This window comes from Calonectris borealis, chromosome Z (genome assembly GCF_964195595.1).
Source record: "Calonectris borealis chromosome Z, bCalBor7.hap1.2, whole genome shotgun sequence".
Taxonomy (NCBI): Eukaryota; Metazoa; Chordata; class Aves; order Procellariiformes; family Procellariidae; genus Calonectris; species Calonectris borealis.
In genome coordinates this window covers 6,317,129-6,339,943 of record NC_134352.1, presented here as the reverse complement: position 1 = coordinate 6,339,943, position 22,815 = coordinate 6,317,129, and the positions used below count along the sequence as shown (strand labels likewise).

The 22,815-nt window shown below is 38.1% G+C and overlaps 1 protein-coding gene across 2 annotated transcripts in view; it reads right to left on the bottom strand.

Annotated features, from left to right (window-relative positions):
- EDIL3 (EGF like repeats and discoidin domains 3) overlaps positions 1-22,815 on the bottom strand; it is a 263,797-nt gene that overhangs the window by 5,676 nt on the left and 235,306 nt on the right. For both annotated transcript variants that reach the window (XM_075136303.1, XM_075136302.1), the window contains one exon: positions 9,496-9,651. In XM_075136303.1, coding sequence (XP_074992404.1) covers positions 9,496-9,651 — 156 coding nt within the window. The remainder of the gene's footprint in view (positions 1-9,495; positions 9,652-22,815) is intronic.

The window sequence follows — 22,815 nt, the reverse complement described above, 5'->3', positions numbered from 1 at the left end:
ATTGTTTCATTTACTTAGAGTAGAAAAACAAGAATTAAATTTTATTTCTAACTCATACATGATTTCATTAGCACTTGAAGTCAAACTCATCTGTTTCAGAGGTTAATTTATGCAAATCTGAAATTCACCTTCCCTCAAAATTCAAGATCTGGTTTCAAGAAATTAACTAAATATCAGAAATAGGATTTTAGGGAAATAAATTTATCAGAAAGTGAGGGAAGCTTTGTCAGCATCCACAAATGTGACCTGCATGAAATACAATATTCTAAGAGCAAATTTACTGGATTATTTTGCTGTGGACCAGGGCAAATTTCTGATGGGAAAAATATATTCTTTGTCACTCTTCATCTTACTTCAGCCTAAGTTCACTAATTGAGTCAAGAAACTTGGAAAGAGCAGGGAGGACAAAAGATGAAAAATGTACATCCAACTAATCAGTAGAAAAAAGCTATTTCTGTAGCCAAATGTAATTTTTCTTTAATTACCTGTTGCTTTATGCCCAAACAGTCAATACTAAATGAACCACCTAAGCAATTAAAAGCTCTTGAAGAGCCAGTATCCTCATACCATAAATGTTCACTCCTCACATTTCTTTTTGAGAAGTTTGTTTCAGTATACAACACCTCTGAAGACTGTAATGATTTATTAGCATTCAAGAATTCACCCTCAGTAAGTTTGCAGATGACACCAAGTTGGGCGGGAGTGTTGATCTGCTGGAGGGTAGGAAGGCTCTGCAGAGGGACCTGGACAGCCTGGATCGTTGGGCCGAGGCCAATGTATGAGGTTCAACACGGCCAAGTGCCGGGTCCTGCACGTCGGCCACAACAACCCCAGGCAGCGCTACAGGCTTGGGGAAGAGTGGCTGGAAAGCTGCCCGGAGGAAAAGGACCTGGGGGTGCTGGTCAACAGCCGGCTGAACATGAGCCGGCAGTGTGCCCAGGTGGCCAAGAAGGCCAACGGCATCCTGGCCTGTATCAGAAATAGTGTGGCCAGCAGGAGTAGGGAGGTGATTGTGCCCCTGTACTGGGCACTGGTGAGGCCGCACCTCGAATCCCGTGTTCAGTTCTGGGCCCCTCACGACAAGAAGGACATGGAGGTGCTGGAGCGTGTCCAGAGAAGGGCAACGAAGCTGGTGAAGGGCCTGGAGCACAAGTCTGATGAAGAGCGGCTGCAGGAACTGGGACTGTTTAGCCTGGAGAAGAGGAGGCTGAGGGGAGACCTCATTGCGCTCTACAACTACCTGAAGGGAGGTTGTAGCGAGGTGGGTGTTGGTCTCTTCTCCCAAGTAACAAGCGATAGGACGAGAGGAAATGGCTTCAAGTTGCGCCCAGGGAGGTTTAGACTGGATATTAGGAAAAATTTCTTTACTGAAAGGGTTGTCAAGCCTTGGAACAAGCCTTCTCACTGCCCGGAGAAGTGGTGGAGTCACCATCCCAGGAAGTACTTAAAAGACGTGTAGATGAGGCGCTTAGGCACATGGTGTAGTGGCCATGGTGGTGTTGGGTTGATGGTTGGGCTTGATGATCTTAGAGGTCTTTTCCAACCTTAATGATTCTATGATTCTATGATTCTAAGAAGCTGATGTTGCAGTTATAATACATAGCGCTATGTAATTTTTCAGATGGAAAAAAATATGCAATGACAATAAAACCCAAGCTGATTAGTGGTCAAGGAATAAAGAGCAGAGGGTAAGTTATTAACGTGTCAGTGCCTAAAGCCAGTGCATATCTAGGTGGGTGTGGATATGGTCCTGCCTTATCTCAAACAGCAGATATACAGAGTGAAGTGGCAAGATGGCCACAAACACAGAAGAATGTCCTTTTGCAAATTATTAAATGGACTAACTCTCTTCAGCCTGAAAGGAGATATGGGAGATGTCTATAAAATCATAAGTGTCATGGAGAAAATCAGTAGCAGACAATATTGCACTGTCCCCTTACCAGAGCCACGAGGGGACAAGGAATGATAGCAGGTTTGTGCTGAGCCACCTAAAGGTCACTGTTCCCCATACAACACATAATTAAACTGTGATACAGTTTCCACAGCCTTTAACTACTGTTAAAGATCAGATAAACAGTTAGGGGCTGTTAAAAATACAGATAGAAGAAAGCTGGAGGCTGGGAAGGTACACTAGGGAAGAGTAACAGCCTTCTGGTTTTTATTTCTCTAGTCATCTGCTACAGGATGCTCCCTCCCTTGGACAGAGCTTGCTCACCCAGCCTCGTGGCTCCCATGGTACAAGGTGCCTGTGTTGGCAAAAGTGGACTGAAGCTCCTGCATTTTGACAATCCTGTTGTAGAATATTAAAGATTTTACAGTGGATATATTTATTTATGTCAGTCTTCATACTTCAAAGGTGTAACTTGCTAAAACATTTACTCAGCAGCTTCAGCAAGTTTACACATACACACCCCCCACACATATGTGTAGCTCCTCTGTAGCTTAGTCTCTTACAGCTGCTATTAAAATTAAAAAATAGAAAATGCATGCTGTTGTACTTTTAAGTATGGTAACTTATTTTATAATCAGTTCATGCAAAAGAGAACGAAAACCTGGAAAATATGTCCTGATATTCTCTGTAAAAAAGATTTCTGAAATAGAAACAAGTCTTGTTTATAATTGTGTCCAACAAGCAATTTGGATGTCTTGCCTCCAAACATTCACTAAAATTTTTCAATAGAACTAAGTGTTTTATGGCATAAGCAGGAAATCTGAATAACAACAATGTAAATTGGTTCATATTTTAAAAAGAAAACTATTGTATGTTTTATGATAGAATAATTTAGAAGAAATACCTGAAGCAGAATAGCTTGAGAAAAGTGGAATTTATGACAATTGATGTTTGCTTTGCTCCAAATGTAGAGCTGGAAACCAGGTTTTAGGACACAGCTGTTAACAGGTGGCTGCAGTGGGAAAGATTGTGGTGCTGTGTCAATGGATGTGCGAGGAGGATGAAAATTCTCTCCACAGAGAATCTTTCTGGATCTCATGTCTTGCAGAAGCTTAAATTGCATGAAAAGTCTGCATTGGCCATAGCGTTATTGGTTCCTGCTATTTATGATAATGTCTGAGAGTAGAGACTTTAATGTTCAAGCCTCAGATGGCGAAGTCACTATGTTGTCTGCTGTACCTTAACAGAATATTTTAAACATGTTATTTCATGGAGCAGTTAATCTTGCTCATATTACAGACAGATTATTTTAAAAGAATAGCTAGACCTAGCTTCTGTTTGGCATTTGCTTCAGTGCAGAACATCTCAGTGTTCGGACAAATAAAGGGGGCACTGTTCATTTAAAAGCTAAAAAAAAGCTGCATGAAAAGAAATTTTTGACAGCCATATTCCTTTATTTTGGAAACATTTTATTTCTTTATTACTATTCACTGAAGGAAACTTGCTTAAGCAAGAGAGGGAATCTGCAGATTTGAATAGACCATTTACTTGCTTTGAAGTTTTTTGTTCTTGGTGTAGTCACTTTTTTCACCATGAAGAGTTACAAGTGAACAACACCAGATAAGAGATGGTGAGAGATGTCTTGACTTCTCACCAGAAATAGAGCTGCTGTTTATAGGCATACTCCATCCTATGGAAGATGCTTTCCACTATAAAAGACTGGGCAGGGTTTTTTTAATATACATACATGCATATGTAAAGACGTATGTGTGTGTATGCATGCACATGTGGTTTTACAGTGATTAAGAGCAGAAAAAAGACATTCTTTCTTTTCAGTTGGTATACATAAAACCTCTGTGGGTGGGTGTAAATTTTCCACTCCTGATCGTAGCCATCCTCCTTTTTTCTTCTTCATCGAGCACTTTTCTTGGGACTGGCTGAAGAGTCAGGAGTTGGTTGGCATGCAATGGATAGCTATGCAAAAGGGTCCAGTGCCAGAAGGACTGTTTTTTTCCCTCTCCGTGATACATGAATAAAAGTATGTATTACATGACCTTTATTATTTCTTCAAGTTCAGAATAGGTATCAGGCAGGTAAAACTTTTAAACTTGCAAAACATACTATCGCATTCTTCTTATTTTTTCCACTTGATCTATCTACTGATGCTACTAAAATGGGAATTTACTCCACTGTACATAGTTTATAAGTGCTTTATGATAGAAGGTTCAAAGCCAAGCAAAAATAGAAATATTTTGAAGACCAACCTCCCTTCAGAAATGCTTATAGAAATTCAAGGTAAATTCTGTTAATATGAGCATGTTGTCTTCCTTCAGCTCTTAGTGTGGTCTGAGGGAAAGAGATGTGTGCTGGAGGCACAACCTAGAATGAATATAGCTAGGTCTCCATCTGATACAAATCATGTTAACTCAGCTGAAAGTAATAGAAGTCACCCATAATTTAAACCAGTGCAGAAATAAAAATATTACTGTTAGATTTGAAATATATATATAATAGTATAAATAATAGTATTAAATCATAATAATTTAAATAACTTAAATGTCATTTTAAATAACTTTTAACTGTGCCAAGTATGTAGATTATATGTAGGAATTGAATCTATCAGTGTAAACCAGGTGTTATAATAATTAAATACCATACAGAAAAAAACATCAACAAATCTAGAAGAAAGATTTTTAACCTGACATGATCTAACTTTTCATTTATAAGCAGGTTCCTGTCTTCCGTTGCTATGGCAATTACATGCAAAGCATATAACTTATAACTTATAATCATTTTGTGCACAAATCCAGCGGCCATTTGCATACTGGACATTGCCTACCTGCAGTTAATTGCGCTGATGATGGCTAATAATGGCTGACAGCACTGCAGACTGCTAGACTCCTTTAGGCTACTTTCAAATGTTCTCATCTTATTTTAAAAAACAGCCTCTAAAATGCCATTTGACATTGCAGCTGGCCTTGAGTTATCTACAGCAGGCTGTGCAATTTATAAATCACATGTGGAATGTGATTAAAAAAAAAAGGTCAAATTTGGTTTGGATGTCCTTAGCTTTGGAGGCATAGTGAGCTACTGACCTCTAGTTGAGAAAAACAAGATAGCTATTAGCTCTAGTCCTTTTTCTAAAATATATTTTCTCCCTACTTGTCAGCCTGCAATGTAATTTATTTTGCTTCTTAAAGACAACAGGAAAAGCTTTCATATTTTCCAGGCAACTCATTCAGACTATTCAAAATGAATGAGAAAGGCTTCATTTTTAAAGACATGGCTTTTTTCCCCCAGTACCTTTTCATCTGCATTCATAGAAGTTCAGCACAGATGTGAACTCAAATGACTGGCTGTTAAAATAGCAAAAGCCAAACAGGAGCCGCAGAAGCCCACTGTTCTTGGAACAAGTTTTCCATTTGAAATGGTGCAAAGAAGAAAACGGAAAACATATTTCCTTCTGTTTGAAACAACTAATTTGTTGCAGATTGATCACAGATACAGGCTGCAGACAGTGCACTTGTGAATACAAGATACCAATATTTTTTTTCCTTTGTAAAATAACTTCACAAATGATGAAGAGGCAGAAGTGAATAACTTCAGAAATTCACTGAGATCCACTGACACTTTAGGACATTAGGATGCATCCTGTAAACTGCTGAACAGCGAGATGTTCAGCAGCAGACAGAATTAAGCTCTCAGCTCTTACTTTGATGTGTTTTAAAGTCACAATATTCATTCACAAATCATTATTACCAGCCTACCAATATCTCCATAATTTCGATGTCTGAGACAGTCTTTTTATCTCTGCTTTTCCAGAATGTAAAATGACGTATTTTGTTAGGACTTTCAAAGTAGTTATTTTTCTTTTATCCTGTCCTCCTTTCCCTGAAAGTTTTTGGAACCATCTTCCTCCTAAATTATTGGATGATTGTATAAGGATCACAGGGTGAGTATAGGATGAGTAAATAATTTGCAGAGGAAATAAGAAATCTATATATTCTATCCTTCATAGAAGAAATCAAGATGTTCAGTTAATGAATACAATGAATGAGAATAAATTATGAATAATTTATGCTTCTGCTGTTGATAGTTGCCAGTACCTGTCTTACCTCCGTTTTGTATCTCCAGAAGAAATATTTCATGAAAGTTTCACTTTGTTGTGAAAACATGGTTTCTTCTACAGCATTCTTGCATTGTGGGCCAAATCTTGTATCTTAACTTAAGCTAAAGAAATTGTTGTGGATCCTGTGCAAAGATGTTACTATCAGACAGGACCAATGATGCTCTTTCTCTTCTGCTCCCCATGGATGAGGCACAGCATTGCTTTTTCCTCGGCTGTTTTTATTTTTCATTTATATTTTTGTTCCACTGCCCGCAGGCCATGCTATACACATCCAGTGGGCAAATCCCATCAGAGCACACTGCATTGACACACACCTAGCTGGAGCGGTGGTGAAGGGTTTGGTGTCAAACTGGAAGGTTTTACTCGATGACGCTCCATGCCTCTGGCCAAATGCAATTTATGTATTCTCAGTAATGAACTGGATGATGGAAATAGATTTGCTTGTTGAAAGTGCAGATGTGGCCAAGCTTTTCCCATTTTGAAAAGTAGGATCAAAATTCAGAGTAGTCTTGACAAATTGGAGAAGTGAGTAGAAGATCAATGGTGCAATTTAATAATGATGAGTAGCAAGCCAAACCTTAGGAAGTCATACCCAATGTCACAGGTACAATATGGAGAATGATGGAGCAGGCAGTGGTTCTGCGCTAAAGATTGCAACACTACAAGAAGCTTGGGGAACCACACTTCATGAAGAGCTGGTCCAAGCAGAATGATCTGAGGTTGAAAAAACATACCCTTTGAGGAAAGACTGAAAGAATGAAGATTATTTTTTCCCCACGAAAAAATTAAGAAGAAATAAGTTAACGTGTTTCAACCAAAACAAACTGTCTGAAAAGAAGAAGATAAAATCAGGTTATTGTGTCCTCTGAGGACAGGGTGGATGTACTGCAGGGAGGGGGATAAGCAACCTTTCCACCTTTAAGGATATTTGAACACTGGAATAGACTGCTTATGTAGTAGAATTTTTATCACTGGCTGCTTCTACAAACATATTAAATAATAATCTGATGGAGAATGGTGCAGGATATGAGCATTGTATGAGGTGAAGGACAGGTGAATGAAAGCCTTAATTCTAACGATGAACTGTTTGCAGCTACTCCGAGTGTGGCAGGACGGGACTTGGGCGTTGTTGAATCCCATTTTCTGCTGAGAAGACCTCAGAGGGGGTGGGAGGAGAGGAGCGTTGTCTCTTCATAAGTCAAGAGGTATGTGTTTAGGTGCTGTCCTGAGATCCTTTCCAGTCCTACCTCCTATAAAGTTTTGCCAAGTTCACTGACTGACAGCTTGCATTTCTGGAATGTCAGACTCTGCCATCAGACTTTTGACTTTTCCAGACTTTTGTTATACGGAAAAAATTAAAAATAGTAAAGATATTTTGGATTAATGTTTATGTATCAAAGACTGAGGTCCAGACTTGTATCAAGTGATCTTGTTTCTTTCGTACAAATTTAAATTCAGTTATAACTTCTAATTTCCAGCAAAATGTATTTGATTTCACTCTGCTTTTAATTGCTCTTGATTTGTTAAAGAAGCATAACAAGATGCATCTATTTTATTCTTAGGGATGTTAATTAATACGGGATGTGAGATGTTTTAATAAGACAATGATTCAGAGTTTTCCATTGTTCCTAACGGACTATGCATATAACAATTAACAATCCAGCTGATGATGAAAGCAAAAAGAATTTAATTGCCTTGGCAAATGTTATAAACAAGTGTAGATTGGAACAGTGCTATTAAGTGAGAGTGCATTTTCTTTTAGATTTGCTTGTGACTGTTACTGTGTTTCTCACTGGAGACTTGAACGCATGTTCATTCCCTTTTTCAGTAAAATGAATGCAACAGTTTGCTAATAGAAGTTTGGCTTGGAGAAAACATTTCCTTCACAGTAGATCTTTTGCTTCAGTTTTTAAAGGCCAGGGATTTAAAATGGGATGTGTACAAAGTACTGAAGTGACTATCTGCCATTTATATTGAATGCATTTATGGTACGTCTATGAAAGGTGAGTTGTTTGTTTCCAATTTTTATCTGACAACCAATTATACTAGACACATCCATAATCATTGGTGTCAGGACCATCTCAGTTGGATTGCTAAAACAACTGATTTTCTTTTCCCTATCTAAAATCCTTTAGAATTTGATGGGGAAAAATCTCAGAGCAGGATAAAACCACAGTGAACTGCCATTTGGCTTTTAAGAGTGGGACTTGTTGATGTCCCAAAGATGACATCTTTGGATAACAACCTTACAAATATAACTTGTCTATGCAGACACACACATACAGTTATGTAGGTATTTAATCCAGTAATTTAGGACACCTTCCCCTAATAAATGGGTGTACATTTGATCAATCATTTAAAATCAGTGAAATTTAAGAGATGCAGTTGTCTAACCCCTCATCAATAGATCTACCTGTACTCATACAACACATATCAATATATATCAAAAGCTTTCTCATGACTTCAAAAAATGAATTTAATTGACCTATATGAAAGGTATTAATTTTTTACTGAAGAATTTTTGTTTATTATAAGAAAAGTAAGTACAAGTGGGAACATTTAACACCCTGAATACAGATGTTAAAAACACCAGATGTGAGACATGCATTATCAGGCATATCAGCCATCTGGTATTTTTATTAATGTATCTTTTGTTTCAATCAGACATAATCACACTAAGATATTTAATACACAGTTCACATTTTGTCAGCTTACTTAACGTTTCCCTTAAGTAATGCATATGCTGCAATCTCTTCCTTAACAGATGATGTTATGAATTCAGGTATTTGCAGTATAAAAGTGTTATACCATTTAAAGGAAAGGTATAATGAATAATATCCTAAATAACAAGAGAAAAGTTAAATGCTTCCAGGTAAATCAATCAGCACACCGATACTTTCTCTATGCCTCTCATTAAACATTTGCAGAGGAAGTTGTGAAACTTTTTATGTTTTGTATTCATTTAATAGTGTAATAAAAAATAATCTTTCCATTGGGTATTTGAAACCCTAGTGATTAATTTCCAGGAAAAAAAAATCAATCCAAAATGGCTAGGTAATGAGGTACACTAAAAATGTGTACAGAAAATTACAGAAAATAGTGCATACTTATAAAAATACGCACTGAGACACTGTTTTTGAATATACAAATAAACTGCTATTTATATACATTCTCCTCTAGAGTTAAAGGAAGAAATAATTCCAATAAATGGAGAACTGTAAAGTTTTATGTCCCATATTTAATAGTGTTAAATCAGGTGCATTGCACTGATAGGTATGATATTAAAGCACTGTGAATGTCATTGTGTTATATGACTCTTTTTTATTCACCTTGACTTTTATCTGTGGGATCCTATGCATATGGAACCCTATAAAGCAGGCAGCATGCAATAATCTACAGGCTTCCAGCACTGGAGTTACTACAGATGTAGTCCTCTATAAATGCAATCGAAATATCAATTTTCTTTTTGCTTTACCTTATCCTTCTTTTGTTTTTCATCTTGGTATATGATCCAGTGTTCCCCATCATTACTGTAAGCAAGCTTGTAGGATCCCACAAACTGAACGTGACCAAAATCTTTAGCTCCTTGGGTAATTATGCCAGTGATTTTTGTGGGGACAAGCAGGTCAACCTAAACAAAATGAAATGGAAATAAAACAAAACAGAGGAGAACATAATTAGAACAGTTTCTGTTTGCAGTCTGACTTTACACCACACCAAAGCAAAATGGTGCAGCATGTCACACACTGTTCGCAGGCAGGAAAACCCAGGGTTTTAAGAAGCCCCTTAGCGCATGGTGAGAGAGGACCCAGTCCAAGGGGTGGCTTTGCACTGCTTTGCAACCGTGCCCGCTGCATGCTGTCTATATAGACAGTAACTTTCCTTCGCCAAGCTCCAAGTCCATTGACTTTTGTTTTCTGTTTATTACTTATTGTTTATACCACCTAATCTCGTACCATTTTCCATTGTGCTAGGTGCCATACACGGTCCCAACAAAACAGCAGTCTCCACTGCACCTAATTTGTAGCCAAAAAGTGTTCCCATGTGCTCCTAATAATCAGAATACAATATGCCAGAGGTTGATCCCTCAAGTGCCTTTCCATTTCCTTTGCGGTAACAGAGCCTGTGCTTTACTAAGTCTTTCAAAACATTTTCTATGACACTTCTTTTCCTGCTGAACTTTTCTTCTCTCTTTAAGCCTTTATTTCTTTTTCTACCTCTAAAGCTCTGACTTTTTCATTCCTTGATTTTTTTTGAGTTCTTTATTTTATAATCTTAGCACAAGACTTTTAAAAATGTAAGGCAGGAATCTTAAAGCCTAATAAAATCTGAGCTTTCAAGTGGCTTTCACATGGGTCAGCACATCTGTGATCAGTTCTTTTGAACCAGAACCCAACACTGAATATAACCGATTCGGGCCAGATGCCTTGGATTAAAATGATCAAGGAACAGAATACAATAACAGAAGTAAATTGACCTAATAATGTATTTTTAAAGGAAGAATGGAGGAGTTGAATTCCCTATCAAAATTGACATTTTCTTGAAATGTGAAGGTAAAACTGAGGCTTCATTCTGTGTCCTCCAGCAACGCGGCAAGCCAGTTAAAAAAAGAAAAAGGGTAGATTTATTTCAAACAATAAATGGCCGTGAAGCAGTCGGCATTTTTAATATTGTCCGTTAAATCAGGCAAGAGAGACTAATAGGAAAAATATTAGAGTAAAATGAGAGGAGTGCTGAACTCCATGAGAAGATGAGTGATACGTTTTTACGGCAAAACATTAAAAAGTGAAGGTGAAGAAAAAAATAATTTCTGGCTGATCAAATGCTGAAAATCCAGTCTTGAGATTTGGGGAAGCTGAGGCCCCCTGAGCAAACTAGATTTTGACTGGAATGTGGGACAAGACAGAAGAACATATGTGATACAAAGCATAAGAAATTAATCATGAGAAGGGAAGGAAAAATAAACAAGCATAAGAAGTCAGCTAGTCCAAGCTGATGCCTTTGAAAGATGGATGCTACAGTTTGCACTGTATAAAGAAGAATCTGGACAGGCTGGATCGATGGGCTGAGGCCATCGATGTATGGGGTTCAACAAGGCCAAGTGCTGGGTCCTGCACGTCGGCCACAACAACCCCAGGCAATGCTACAGGCTTGGGGAAGAGTGGCTGGAAAGCTGCCCGGAGGAAAAGGACCTGGGGGTGCTGATTGACAGCCGGCTGAACATGAGCCAGCAGTGTGCCCAGGTGGCCAAGAAGGCCAACGGCATCCTGGCCTGTGTCAGAAATAGTGTGGCCAGCAGGAGTAGGGAGGTGATTGTGCCCCTGTACTGGGCACTGGTGAGGCCGCACCTCGAATCCTGTGTTCAGTTTTGGGCCCCTCACGACAAGAAGGACATGGAGGTGCTGGAGCGTGTCCAGAGAAGGGCAACGAAGCTGGTGAAGGGCCTGGAGCACAAGTCTGATGAGGAGCGGCTGCAGGAACTGGGACTGTTTAGCCTGGAGAAGAGGAGGCTGAGGGGAGACCTCATCGCGCTCTACAACTACCTGAAAGGAGGTTGTAGTGAGGTGGGGGTTGGTCTCTTCTGCCAAGTAACTAGCGATAGGACAAGAGGAAATGGCCTCAAGTTGCACCAAGGGAGGTTTAGACTGGACATGAGGAGAAATTTCTTCACTGAAAGAGTGGTCAGGCCTTGGAACAGGCTGCCCAGGGAAGTGGTGGAGTCACCATCCCTGGAAGTATTTAAAAGACGTGTAGATGAGGCGCTTAGGGACATGGTGTAGTGGGTATGGTGGTGTTGGGTTGACGGTTGAACTCGATGATCTTAGAGGTCTTTTCCAACCTTAATGATTCTATGATTCTATGATTCTAAGAAAACACAGAAAAGTGTACAAGTACATTTATAAGAGGGGAAAAATGACTCTTTAGAGCAATCAGACAAGCAAGACTGGAGACCCCTGCCCCAACATTTGAAAACAGGTAGCAAATAATGAGTAGCAAATCCTTTTAAGAAAAGGAATAACTTAAAATCTTCAGTACTGAGATACTACGACAGTAAATAGAAAATGTCATTGTCTGCAGATGGTCCAAAAGTTTTGGTTCTTCCAGAGTGAATTAATTTATTGCCATCTGATAGCAGCAATGTCGCTCAGAGGAGCACCCCAGAATATGAGGGAAGCACCCCTAGAAGGCAAAACTCTTTGTGTTTTCTCTTTGGAGAGAGAGGAGGGACTCGAATCAACAATCACTCAGAGCAGGAGTCCACTTTGGATGCTCGCATGGACTGCTTGAAGGGACTTCTTTCTTCTGTAAGAGGAGTGCAGGGGGGCTGGCTTCTATAGCCTAGGTGGACCTCTGGGAAATGAACCCTGCTAATTAGTATAAGTCTTTTGTGAATTAATAAACACCAAGTCTCCAGACCTTGCTTCCAAATATTTTGGAGTCTGAATGAATAGTCTGTTTTTCAGAAAGGCTGATCTGGTAAGGAATCACTAACTGGTCCACACTTCCAGGCAGCATTTGAACTAAACATTTCAGAGTCAACTTTAGATTCTCTTTATAAATAACTTTTACATTAGCATTTTCCAAGTGTAACCTCTTTTTAGCAGAGAATGCTTCTTATACTGAAAGTTAATGTTGAAAAAATGCCTCCATAAAAAAGTTGTTTATTTTTAAAATGTTGAAAGTACTCTAAAAGGATTTCACACATATTTAACATGGCCATGACACTCAGATTATTTCTCATTGAAATTCAGAACAGCGAGAAAAAATTCTCATTAAGATTCAGGAGATTTCAAAGGTAAAATCACAGTAAATCTTTATTATCACACAGATCCAGTGTCAATAAAAATGTCCCAGTAACAACTGTTTTGTGCTTATAGGACATATCCAGTGGCCCATTTGTTCAGAAAAATTATGTGGGAAGCTGAAAGGTAATTTGGCATATGTTCAGTCTTTTTCTGAAAGACTTACGTAGCACTATATAGAATATGTGTGTGTGTTTGTGTGTGTGTATTGTATTTTAAAAAATGAAAAAAGAAGTAATGAATAGGCAGACTGTGTTCTAGGTCTTGACAATACAGACAATACATATTGCTGGAGATGGAGGAAAAGGATAAAAGGATATAGCACCAGCATCTCCTTCTCATACTTTACTATCTTATTTACTTATTTATTCATAAGCTGATGAGAAGCCTTCAGGCAATAAGGATTGCTATTAACCTAGCATTAAAGAAATATAGCTTTTACTCTGTTGATTTATTACCTTCTGCAAAGGGTTAACACCCTTGCTTTTCATTCTTTCTATTGAAAGTACTTTAGAGCAGAAAGGGGAGAAAAATTTACCCCAATTTCTAGGCAAAAGATCTGCATTATAATAGCTTAAACACAAGTCATAACTTCCCATCAGGATGCAGAACACATTTATTCAGTTAGTGCAGATTGCAAGTAACAGGCAATCAAACAAATTACCAGGGAGAGAAGTTGAATTTACACACAACCACTATGTACTCTTCAAAGCTGAACGTGATTAACAGGATCAGAATGTGACTTTGGCTTTTTCGATGAAGCAGAATTTAGAACGAGGTAGAGGCAATTAGTCTGCTACTGATAGGATCATTAGCTGGTTACAAGAAGAACCATGGTTTACAGTTTAATGTACATTTCTACAAGCAGCTGATCAAAAAGCAGTTTAACATCTTGTGTCTGAAAGAACTCTCTTGGGCTATAGCTACTCCCTTTGTACATTTCTGTTTCCCACCTTGCTTCAGATGTTAAAGATGATTCAGTGTGGTTTGGAGGAGAATTAATTTAAGAAAAGCACAAAGATAAATCCACCTGAATAGGAAATGTTTTTAATGAACCACTGCACGGATGCGCAGCATGAACTGTGTGTCAGTGTGCAGTTAAACGTGGAGTGACTAGTACTTGTACTGTAAGTAGGTCCTATGTCACATGCATGATCTATCCCTGCTATGAGTAGTCCGAAGCTAATAAACCTCGACTCTCAGCTTCTGACTATGCCCAATCTTCATATAGCCACCTTTGCACCTGAACTCTTTGAGAACTGCAACTTATAGATGCAGAGACCTTCTAGCCGGCAACATTCACTTCTCCCAAGAGCAGGAACATAAGGATGAGACACTTCTAGACATTTGGGACAGTGGCCCATAAGCCAGTTTGGATCTGCAAGCAGTACAACTGCATTTGCATGCACTGCGCTTGAGCACAGCTATACCATTTCTGGACTCAATATAGTTCTCATGGTGATGCATTGCCTACCACAAGCTACTGGCTTGGGTCTCCATTATATCAGGAAGCTCAGTACATGTGGAGTAGATGTGCCATGAAATATCAACCATAACTTTCTGAACATCCCCTCCCCACTCCCAACACACCTTTTCCCTCTTCTACATACTTGGTGGAAACAAATTAAGTCCTCAGCATTTGCTGGGAAGAAGGCAGGACAGCACATGAATGATGAGCCATGTGTGGACAGGACTCAGGAGAGGAAGTGGATAGCTTTGATGAGATCACATGTGGAAGCTGAGTGACCACACAGCTCAAGTAGTCTCTCCTGGGACAGAAATACACACTGCGACTCTGGCTTACAAGAAGACAAGCCTCAAGAAGATACAAATTGCAGAAATCTACAGCACCTCAGACATTAACAGGGGAGGTGGATCTAGATGACCCTACATGGCAACCGGATCTGGGTGGCCTTGCTTGATCAGGGGAGGTTGGACCAGATGACCCCCAGAGGTCCCTTCCAACCTCAACCATTCTGTGATTCTCTAATACCCAGCAAACCCCAGCCACGCTGCCCAAAGCATCGGAGACTGGGAAACCAAGAAGCACAGGTAGGCTGCATTTACACTGACAAGCAGCGCAGTGCAGCGGGCGCAGATCTGTAAAGCAAAGCAGCTGATATGAAGAACAGGATGTCTACACAGTGTGTGCTGCAGGGTTTTTACTTCCAGCTAGTCTAGACCAATTTTTGAAGCACGTCTTTTGGCTTAATTTAATCTGAAAGGAATCCATTTCATGCTCTGTGAGGATACTCCATCATGTGAACCAAAGCATGAAAAGTTAAGAGTCTTTAAAAATAACACACTCCTTATCTACACTGTAATGTTAAAGGAGAAGAAAGAACCCTCAGAATCCAGGTCCTATTTCACAATAAAGGTAATGGTATGATGGCTCACTTGACCTTCAGCTGTGCATCTCTTCGTCTCAGGACATACAATCTTGGTTTCAACACAAAGATGCAAAGGAGAGAGATGGGGTGGAAGATTTCAGGAGTGCTGAGGGTTAAGATTAGTTCAATAATGCTTTTTAATAATTATTTAAAATGTTCATTTTAGTCCCCTCCTTATACAGATATTATGTTTCTGCTCCCAGTATAGCTAATCCTACGCCCAGCGGTTTTTTTTGTAACTTTAGAGATGTCATTTTTCTGCCAGGTTTTCTTTTATTTACCTTTGCAGTTTTTGTAGGCTGTTTTTTTGTCACTTTTTTCCAGACAAAACTGATGAATTTCTGGGTAGTCCTACTCCATTTGGCAAATAAAAGAGTCCCTTGGACTAAAAGCACCAGGGATCAAAATGAAAGAAACCTGGATCCAACGCACGTGAGAATAAGAGGGAAACACTGCCAAGGTGGGGGCAGTACTTCCACTTAAAAGATTGAAAAAAGAAGGCCTGCATGGTCTCCAGTTGCTACTTCACCAAGGTACAGATCTGCCTATCACATATGCTGGTCTTGCAAGGAGGTCTCAGATATTTTGGGATGCTTAAGGTAATGTTAGAGACTCACGGTCAGGCACCTGAATTCCACCAAGACAGTCCAATGCACTTAAGCTGTCCTGAGTGGGTTACTCTTCATTTACGACCTCATGATTTTTCCAGGGTAAACTGGCACACTCAGATAGTTGCTATCTGCACCCAAGCCTAAGAAAAGTAGGCTTGCAGTGTCTACAGCATAAAAGCAGAACTGCAGCTCTCCTTATCTTATTGCATCAGATGTGGGCGCTTAGCATTCTCCTCCATGTCCAAACACTGGAGATAAAAGGAAAACTGGTGATGATACAGTACACTTGCTGCAGATGTGCAACATCTATATGTTTCTAACAACATTTCAGCAGGATTTCTTGTTTGTAAACTATGAAGCTTAGCATTTCAGGCTCTTTTCCAAAAGCTCATATTAAAAAAAAAAAAACAACCCTAAACTATAATCCATCACGCCTAATTGCATAAAGAAACTTTGAAGGAAAAAAACAACTAAGCAAATATATGCTCTTGGTAGAGAAATCTAACTTCCATCACAGCATCATAAGTAGCAGAGTGTTTTTAGTATAGTCACTTAAATATACACTATTAGGGTAAATACCTTTTAATAAAACCTGGAAAAAATACATTAAGAAAAAAAGTTATGACAAAAGGAAATGGTTTGTAAGAAGCCATAATAATTTGATAGCAAGAAGCACTTCAGAGCATTTTGTTCAATATTCCACTACAAAGGATTTTCATTCTTTCTATATAAAATAAAATAAAATAAAATAAAAAAAAAACAACAAACAAAAAAAGTATTTACATTTCCTTGGGTCTGTATTAGCTAGCATATGTTTAAAATTAAACAACTTCTCATGAATCCAGGTAGAGATGGGTTGTTTTCAGATGAAATAAGACTGGAGTGCCATTCTTTTTCTTCTTCAAAAATATGGGGTTTGTTTTGCTTGCTTCTTTTTCAATCTAAGCTTAGACGTTCAACATTATTTTAACATTGTGCCACTGTATTTTTAATGTCTGTAGTCCTCTAGGCTAAGATAATAAATATGACTCTTATTTTCTTATTTACTTTTATTTGCCTCTTCTTAAAGAGCACATTCCCTCTGAATCGCTTTATGACTGCAGCAACTGCATATAAGAAACAAGTTAGAAAGAATACCGTGTATGTCAGTTGTGCCCAGTACAATTTAAAAGAAACTGGGGTGTGAGGCCTGTTGCTTGAAATCTCCATGGACTGTGAAAAATACATCTCAGGTCATTATTCTGAAATTTTTGAAGTGAAACACACACACAAGCTCACAGGTCACTTCATTTCCACGAGCAACTTCTTAAGAAGCAGCTGCTTCTCAATTAGTGCAGACTGTGTGAATCCTTCATTAATGTGTTTATGTACTTAGTAATAATGGTTATACAGATATTATGGGAAAAAGAGAAAAAAACACCTGAATGACTATAGATTTTTTTCAGCATTTTAGTAAAAATTCAGATAAATCAGATTTATATGATCAACTGCATAGCCATTTTAAAAGCAGCATCTACTTCTTACAGAGAAACTTTTTATAACCACACTTCACTAAACCGTGACTAATCTCATTTTATTGCTATCTCAAACCTAAAAAAGAAAAAAGGCAGCCAATTTTAGCCTTAGGATCTGGATTTCTGGATTTTCAAAAGCGCCAAAGGGAGTTTCTACCCATTTCCTATGGGAACTCAAGGCAGTTGATGTTCCGCGTTCATAGTATCAGCACACTGGTAAAACCCGCCTGCAGCACACACAAGATAATTCTGTTTTCATACTGATCCTGCAAACTGGAATGAATGCTGTGAGTGTCGGTAACTCCCACAACTTATCAGGGAGTATTCATGTCCTCAGGGGAAATGGCAGTACCTGGCCTGTCCAGGTCTGAACATAGTCTGAAGTAAAAGAAAATTTCGTATTTCAAAATGATAACATCAGTGATGAATATATCTGTAACTGTTTTTCCTAACATTGAATATTTCACATCTGTGTCCAGGAATATTTTTACCGTAAATGTGATTAGAGGATTTTTGTTGACATGACATAGTTGATTGCATTGGTCACCAACAGTCAAGAAACCATTAATAAAACAACAATGGTCTCTTTATCTGCTATGGACTATCCAAAGCTTATCAGTCGTTGATGATGCTAAGAGATTTAAAAATAGTCCATTAAATTACCAGTGATTAAGCAGGCTTAGACATCTGGTGGAGTTAGAAGAAGCTTTTGAGCTTCTTTTAGTACACTTCAAGAGTTGATAAAATCCGTAATACCATACTGTGTTAGATCAATCAATTGGAGTTCTTGCAGGAAAGCTAAGGACAAAACAATACTTAGCCATTAAAAAGAAAAAAAAAAGAGAAAAAAAATACAACTATGATCGTGAGTAGTTTGTGACACAACACACTGACAGAGTATTATGCTACCTTTCCGTCAAGGTCTTCAGCTGAACACTACTGTAAGCAGTGACTGTGCAGTAGAATTCGCTGATCCCAGCACCTAGTTATGGCTCGAAATAGATATGGAAATGGGAAAAAAATTTCATTTACATTCAGCTCTTTACATAATGGTTCATGCCTTCAAAAGCAAAAATTGCATAAAACTGGATGATAATAAGAAGTAGCTTTCAGGAGTGTAATTTCTGGAAGATATAATTTAAAGCAGTTATTGCTGTACTAACAATGATGATGCCGATGATAACTTTTGATCAAAAGCTTTTAACTATGAGTAAAGGGGAAAATAAAACACGGAAAAGAACAATTACCGAAGTAAAAAAAAAAAAATTATGAAAAATATTGACCATTTCCATTTCTGCTTGTCTTTCCTCTAATCCATGAATAAGGAACAGATCATCATGAGATGCTAGATGGGCATGCTCCACTCTCTTTAGATTGTGAGAAGAGCAAGAAAGGAGTTCTGTTACCTATCCTTATTTTACTAAAATATATCTCAAGTTGATGAGCAAATTTATCAGTAAGATTTCCTGCGTGCCAGTGCTGTGGGCTCTGTCCCAGTGGAATTCCCTAGTTTTCTGTTAAAGACCATTGCAGGGAATCTCAGATGCTGGAGTGGGTAAAACAGCAGCAAAATACTGGCAAACACAGACAGGAGAAAACTTGGAATGTAAGCAGGGGAAATGTGGTCTATTTAACTGTAAATTTCAGAATGACACTTGATAACCAGAAATGTGAAGAGCGAGGAAGTTAACATTTTATACCAGCACTCTGAAACCGCGTCAGCTTTTGAACTGCAGTCAGGAGAAATCTAGGTATCTCAGATTTCATTTGTCTTAGGTTTTCAGTGCATTATGGGTTTCAAACTGAAATGAAAGGCTGATGATGGAATGCCTGGGAGAGCAAAATCCTTCCATACAAATGAATTGCTGCAACTTCTGCTTGGTTTTCAATAGGGAAGATGATGCGACACCTTTTATTGGAGGACTGATAAATATCTTTGTAAAAATGTTGGGATCATAAATGGATTCACCTACGCATGAGCAGCTCATTTTATTTTTAAAATGAATAATAATGGCGGTAATATGGAAGTTCATTATTCACCTGGTTGGTTTTTCTCAGGTGATTAATAATGTTGCAAATATTTTCTGCAGTACATAAAAATGTCCTATGACTATCTGGGCCATAGATCAACAAGTAAACTGAAGATAAGCTTACACACAAGATACTGCAAAGTGACTAATAATTAATATAACTAGTGAACTGTTGAAATACTAACAAAAACCTGCCTGTAAGCAAAGTTAAATCTGCCTAGAAGATAAGTGGGGTTTAGGCTGAAAGTTCCTCCTTGTATTGAAAAGCTCTGCGTGCTTGACTCTTATTTTCATCGGAAATGCAGCCAAGACAGCATCATTCAGCCATTCTTTTTAAGAATGACTTTGCCCATCTGTCAGCCAAGATTATTATGCATAACCTGTTTCATACAGCGATGCTGCTGTAGCTGTAAACTAAAAATGTCAAAATTGTGCTACCAGACTTTGAAAACAACAGTAAGCTGCTTTTTTTTTTCTCTTCTTTTTTCTGTGTTCCCCTCTGAAATGATAGGACAGGCTTTTGTTTCCAGTGATACACTGTTAATGACCAGCAGAAATACACAAAATTGGTGCACTACAATGTAGGAATTGGTTTTGGCTTTTTTAGCTAGAGAAGTATTTTTCCAGGTTTACAGAAGAAATCAAGTTTACTTTTCCTTTTAGACTAAATGGCTTGGCACTTCTAAGGCAATAATCTTGTAACGTACCGGTTTGAATACAATTAAAAGGTCTATTAATCTTTATTCTCCAGGACATAAGAAAGATTATCTGTTATTAGTCAAAAGGACACCCTGGAGCCCCTATTATAGAGCTTTGTAAATAGACCTCTGGTCAAAATAAGACTAGGATACTGGCAGGACATATCCAACCCTAGGACTCAGTTCTGCCTTTGATCTGACACAGACGTATTTTCTTGGCTTTCAAAACACCCTGTAACGCTTATCAGCTCTCTGCACCTACTGCGGAGCACGTGGAAAGCACAAGGCATGACTGATTTAACGGATTAAGACTTTGCTAAAATTGTTGACCAAGCCTGGAGTTATATGGGAAAGTATTTTCCTGTTCCCCCAAAGTTTAAAAAAATAAACAAATCACTTTGTACTGTCAGAAATGGAAAAAAAAAAAACATCCTGAGAGATCTAAGACAAAAAAGTGTGCTTTTGAAGTAGTTGATCAGTATCTTGGCCATTAGGCCTGCCTGGCCCAGGTTCAGTTTCTGATCTGGGTAAGGAAATGAAAGGACATGAGAATGGACTTCCACATTCCAGATAAAAGTAACAATTGAATAACTTTTACCATTTTTACCATATATTCCATTTTAGAGGAATTCGTGATGAAAGTTCCACAAAAACTGATTGACTGGGAAATATCATAGGAATTTTCAACAAGGAACTTGGATTAAATGAACTTCCAAACAGTGCAAACTCAGATTTTACCCATAGATGCAGTAGCAGTTAATTCAAATTGCAGCATATTAAATTAAGTATTAAGTAAAGTTGATCTAGAACCAGAGCTTTAGCTTTTGGAAGTGATTCAGAATTGATTTGTCTCTAAAATTTGAATGATATTTTCCACAAAATTAAAAGTTTCCCCATTTTAATAGTGATACGAATTTCTACTGAAGAAGTTCAAAATTGTCTATCAAGATAATTCATTTTCATAGGGACAGGTATAAAAATAAAAATATGAACTCCAAAATATTTTCAAGTTAACTTAATAGCAAAAAATAAAATGCTGCGTTTTTCACTTAGAGTGTTTTCCGTTTCTTTTCTTAAAAATGGAAAGAGCATCTCAATTGTTGAAAGATTTTTTTTTTTAAAATTGACAGCTATTCCATCCTTTGTACTATTAAATAATTAATCAAAGGGTATTGATGCTTTGGAACATAAGCAACAGGGTAAATCAATGCAGACAAATTATTTCCTAAGCTTATCCGTACTCTTCTCAGCTTGAAAAAGAAAAGGACACAGAAAACTGGAGCTCTGTGGACATGGAGCTTGGTGGTTGAAGTTACATCTATTTTGGAATTAGGTATCTCTCCTTATGCCTCAATGGACCATATTCCTTGGGAAAATGACTGACTGTCTGTGACTGGCCCCTACAACTAAAATTAGTCCTGAATAATACTATTATTATTTTTCTTCAACTTTATAAAATTAGAACACTCCTACTTTTGCACCCTAACACATGTGAGAACATAAAAAGAACATAATGCAGAAGGTTGGCTCGTAAATATATCTATCTCAGCCTCTCATCCAACACTACAACAGGGTTTACAAATTATTTTATAAGGCTAAGAAACCTAGGATCTAGCTGACCGAGGCTTGAAACAATTTAAAAACTGAGACTCCCCACAAAGAACACTGGACAAAACACTTCCAGGGTTATAGAAAGGAATCTGCATCTAGAGCCCTTCTTTTGATACCCCCAGAGGCCACCAATGGTCAGGCAGTAACCAGAACTTACACCATTCAAGGGTCAAACTGGATGAAATGAACCTTCTGGCAGGGTGCACATAGAGTTTCTGAGCCTGCTTGGTCTTTTTTACCCTTCTCTTTCACTCACCTCCAACTGATTCTTCATTATGCTCTACACACTTCCACTGAAGAAAACATCAAACAAACCACATGTGCATGTTTTTTATAACTTAAACACAACCTAGAGTAGGTTCCTACACGTAAAGCCTCTCTAAGCCCTCCTGAAATAAATAGAATGAACTCAGTGATTGTTAGTGGCCATATCTTTGAGATGACACTTGAAAGTCATGTTGTAGGTACGTTAAAAGTATTAAATAATATTACCACCATTTCCAGTATAAATAACTATACATATGTTCCAAACAACATGCTTGTTGCTTTCTATGCTTAACATATTAAAGATTTAGACGACAACAAATGTTATGTCATGTTCACACTGAGCAGGTTAGTAAAAATATTTGAGTCATTTTTCAATATATGAAGAGTGCCAAAATTCCCTAGGAGTACTTTGGCTACATCTAATTGCAACTAACATTTTTGAAAAAGAAGAAAACAACTGTTTTTTGAACCAAAGATAGTGAAAGAGAAATGTATAGTTACGGCTGGAAAAGCAAACACAGTCCTTTCAAAAACATAACTATTTTCTATAATAAACAAGGCTGGATCCCAAAGAAATATCTGAAGCAGAATATTTGCGAAATTCTACATTTGCACATACCCACACAACCCCTACTGACATCTGCTACAGCTAACAAAGAGCTGCACACACACCACAGAGGATGAAGTCTGGTCTGCCATAAAACAGCAGAAAGATAGGAGATGATCAATTATTAATGAAGTCAAAATCTTAGCTTAAAAGTTTTGAGCACCAACACACAGAGAAGTCTGTGAAATCACAGCATTAAGAAATCTGAAAAGAACATATTTCCAGCTCTGGGCAATGTGTTTTCCTTGTAGATCCACCAGATAT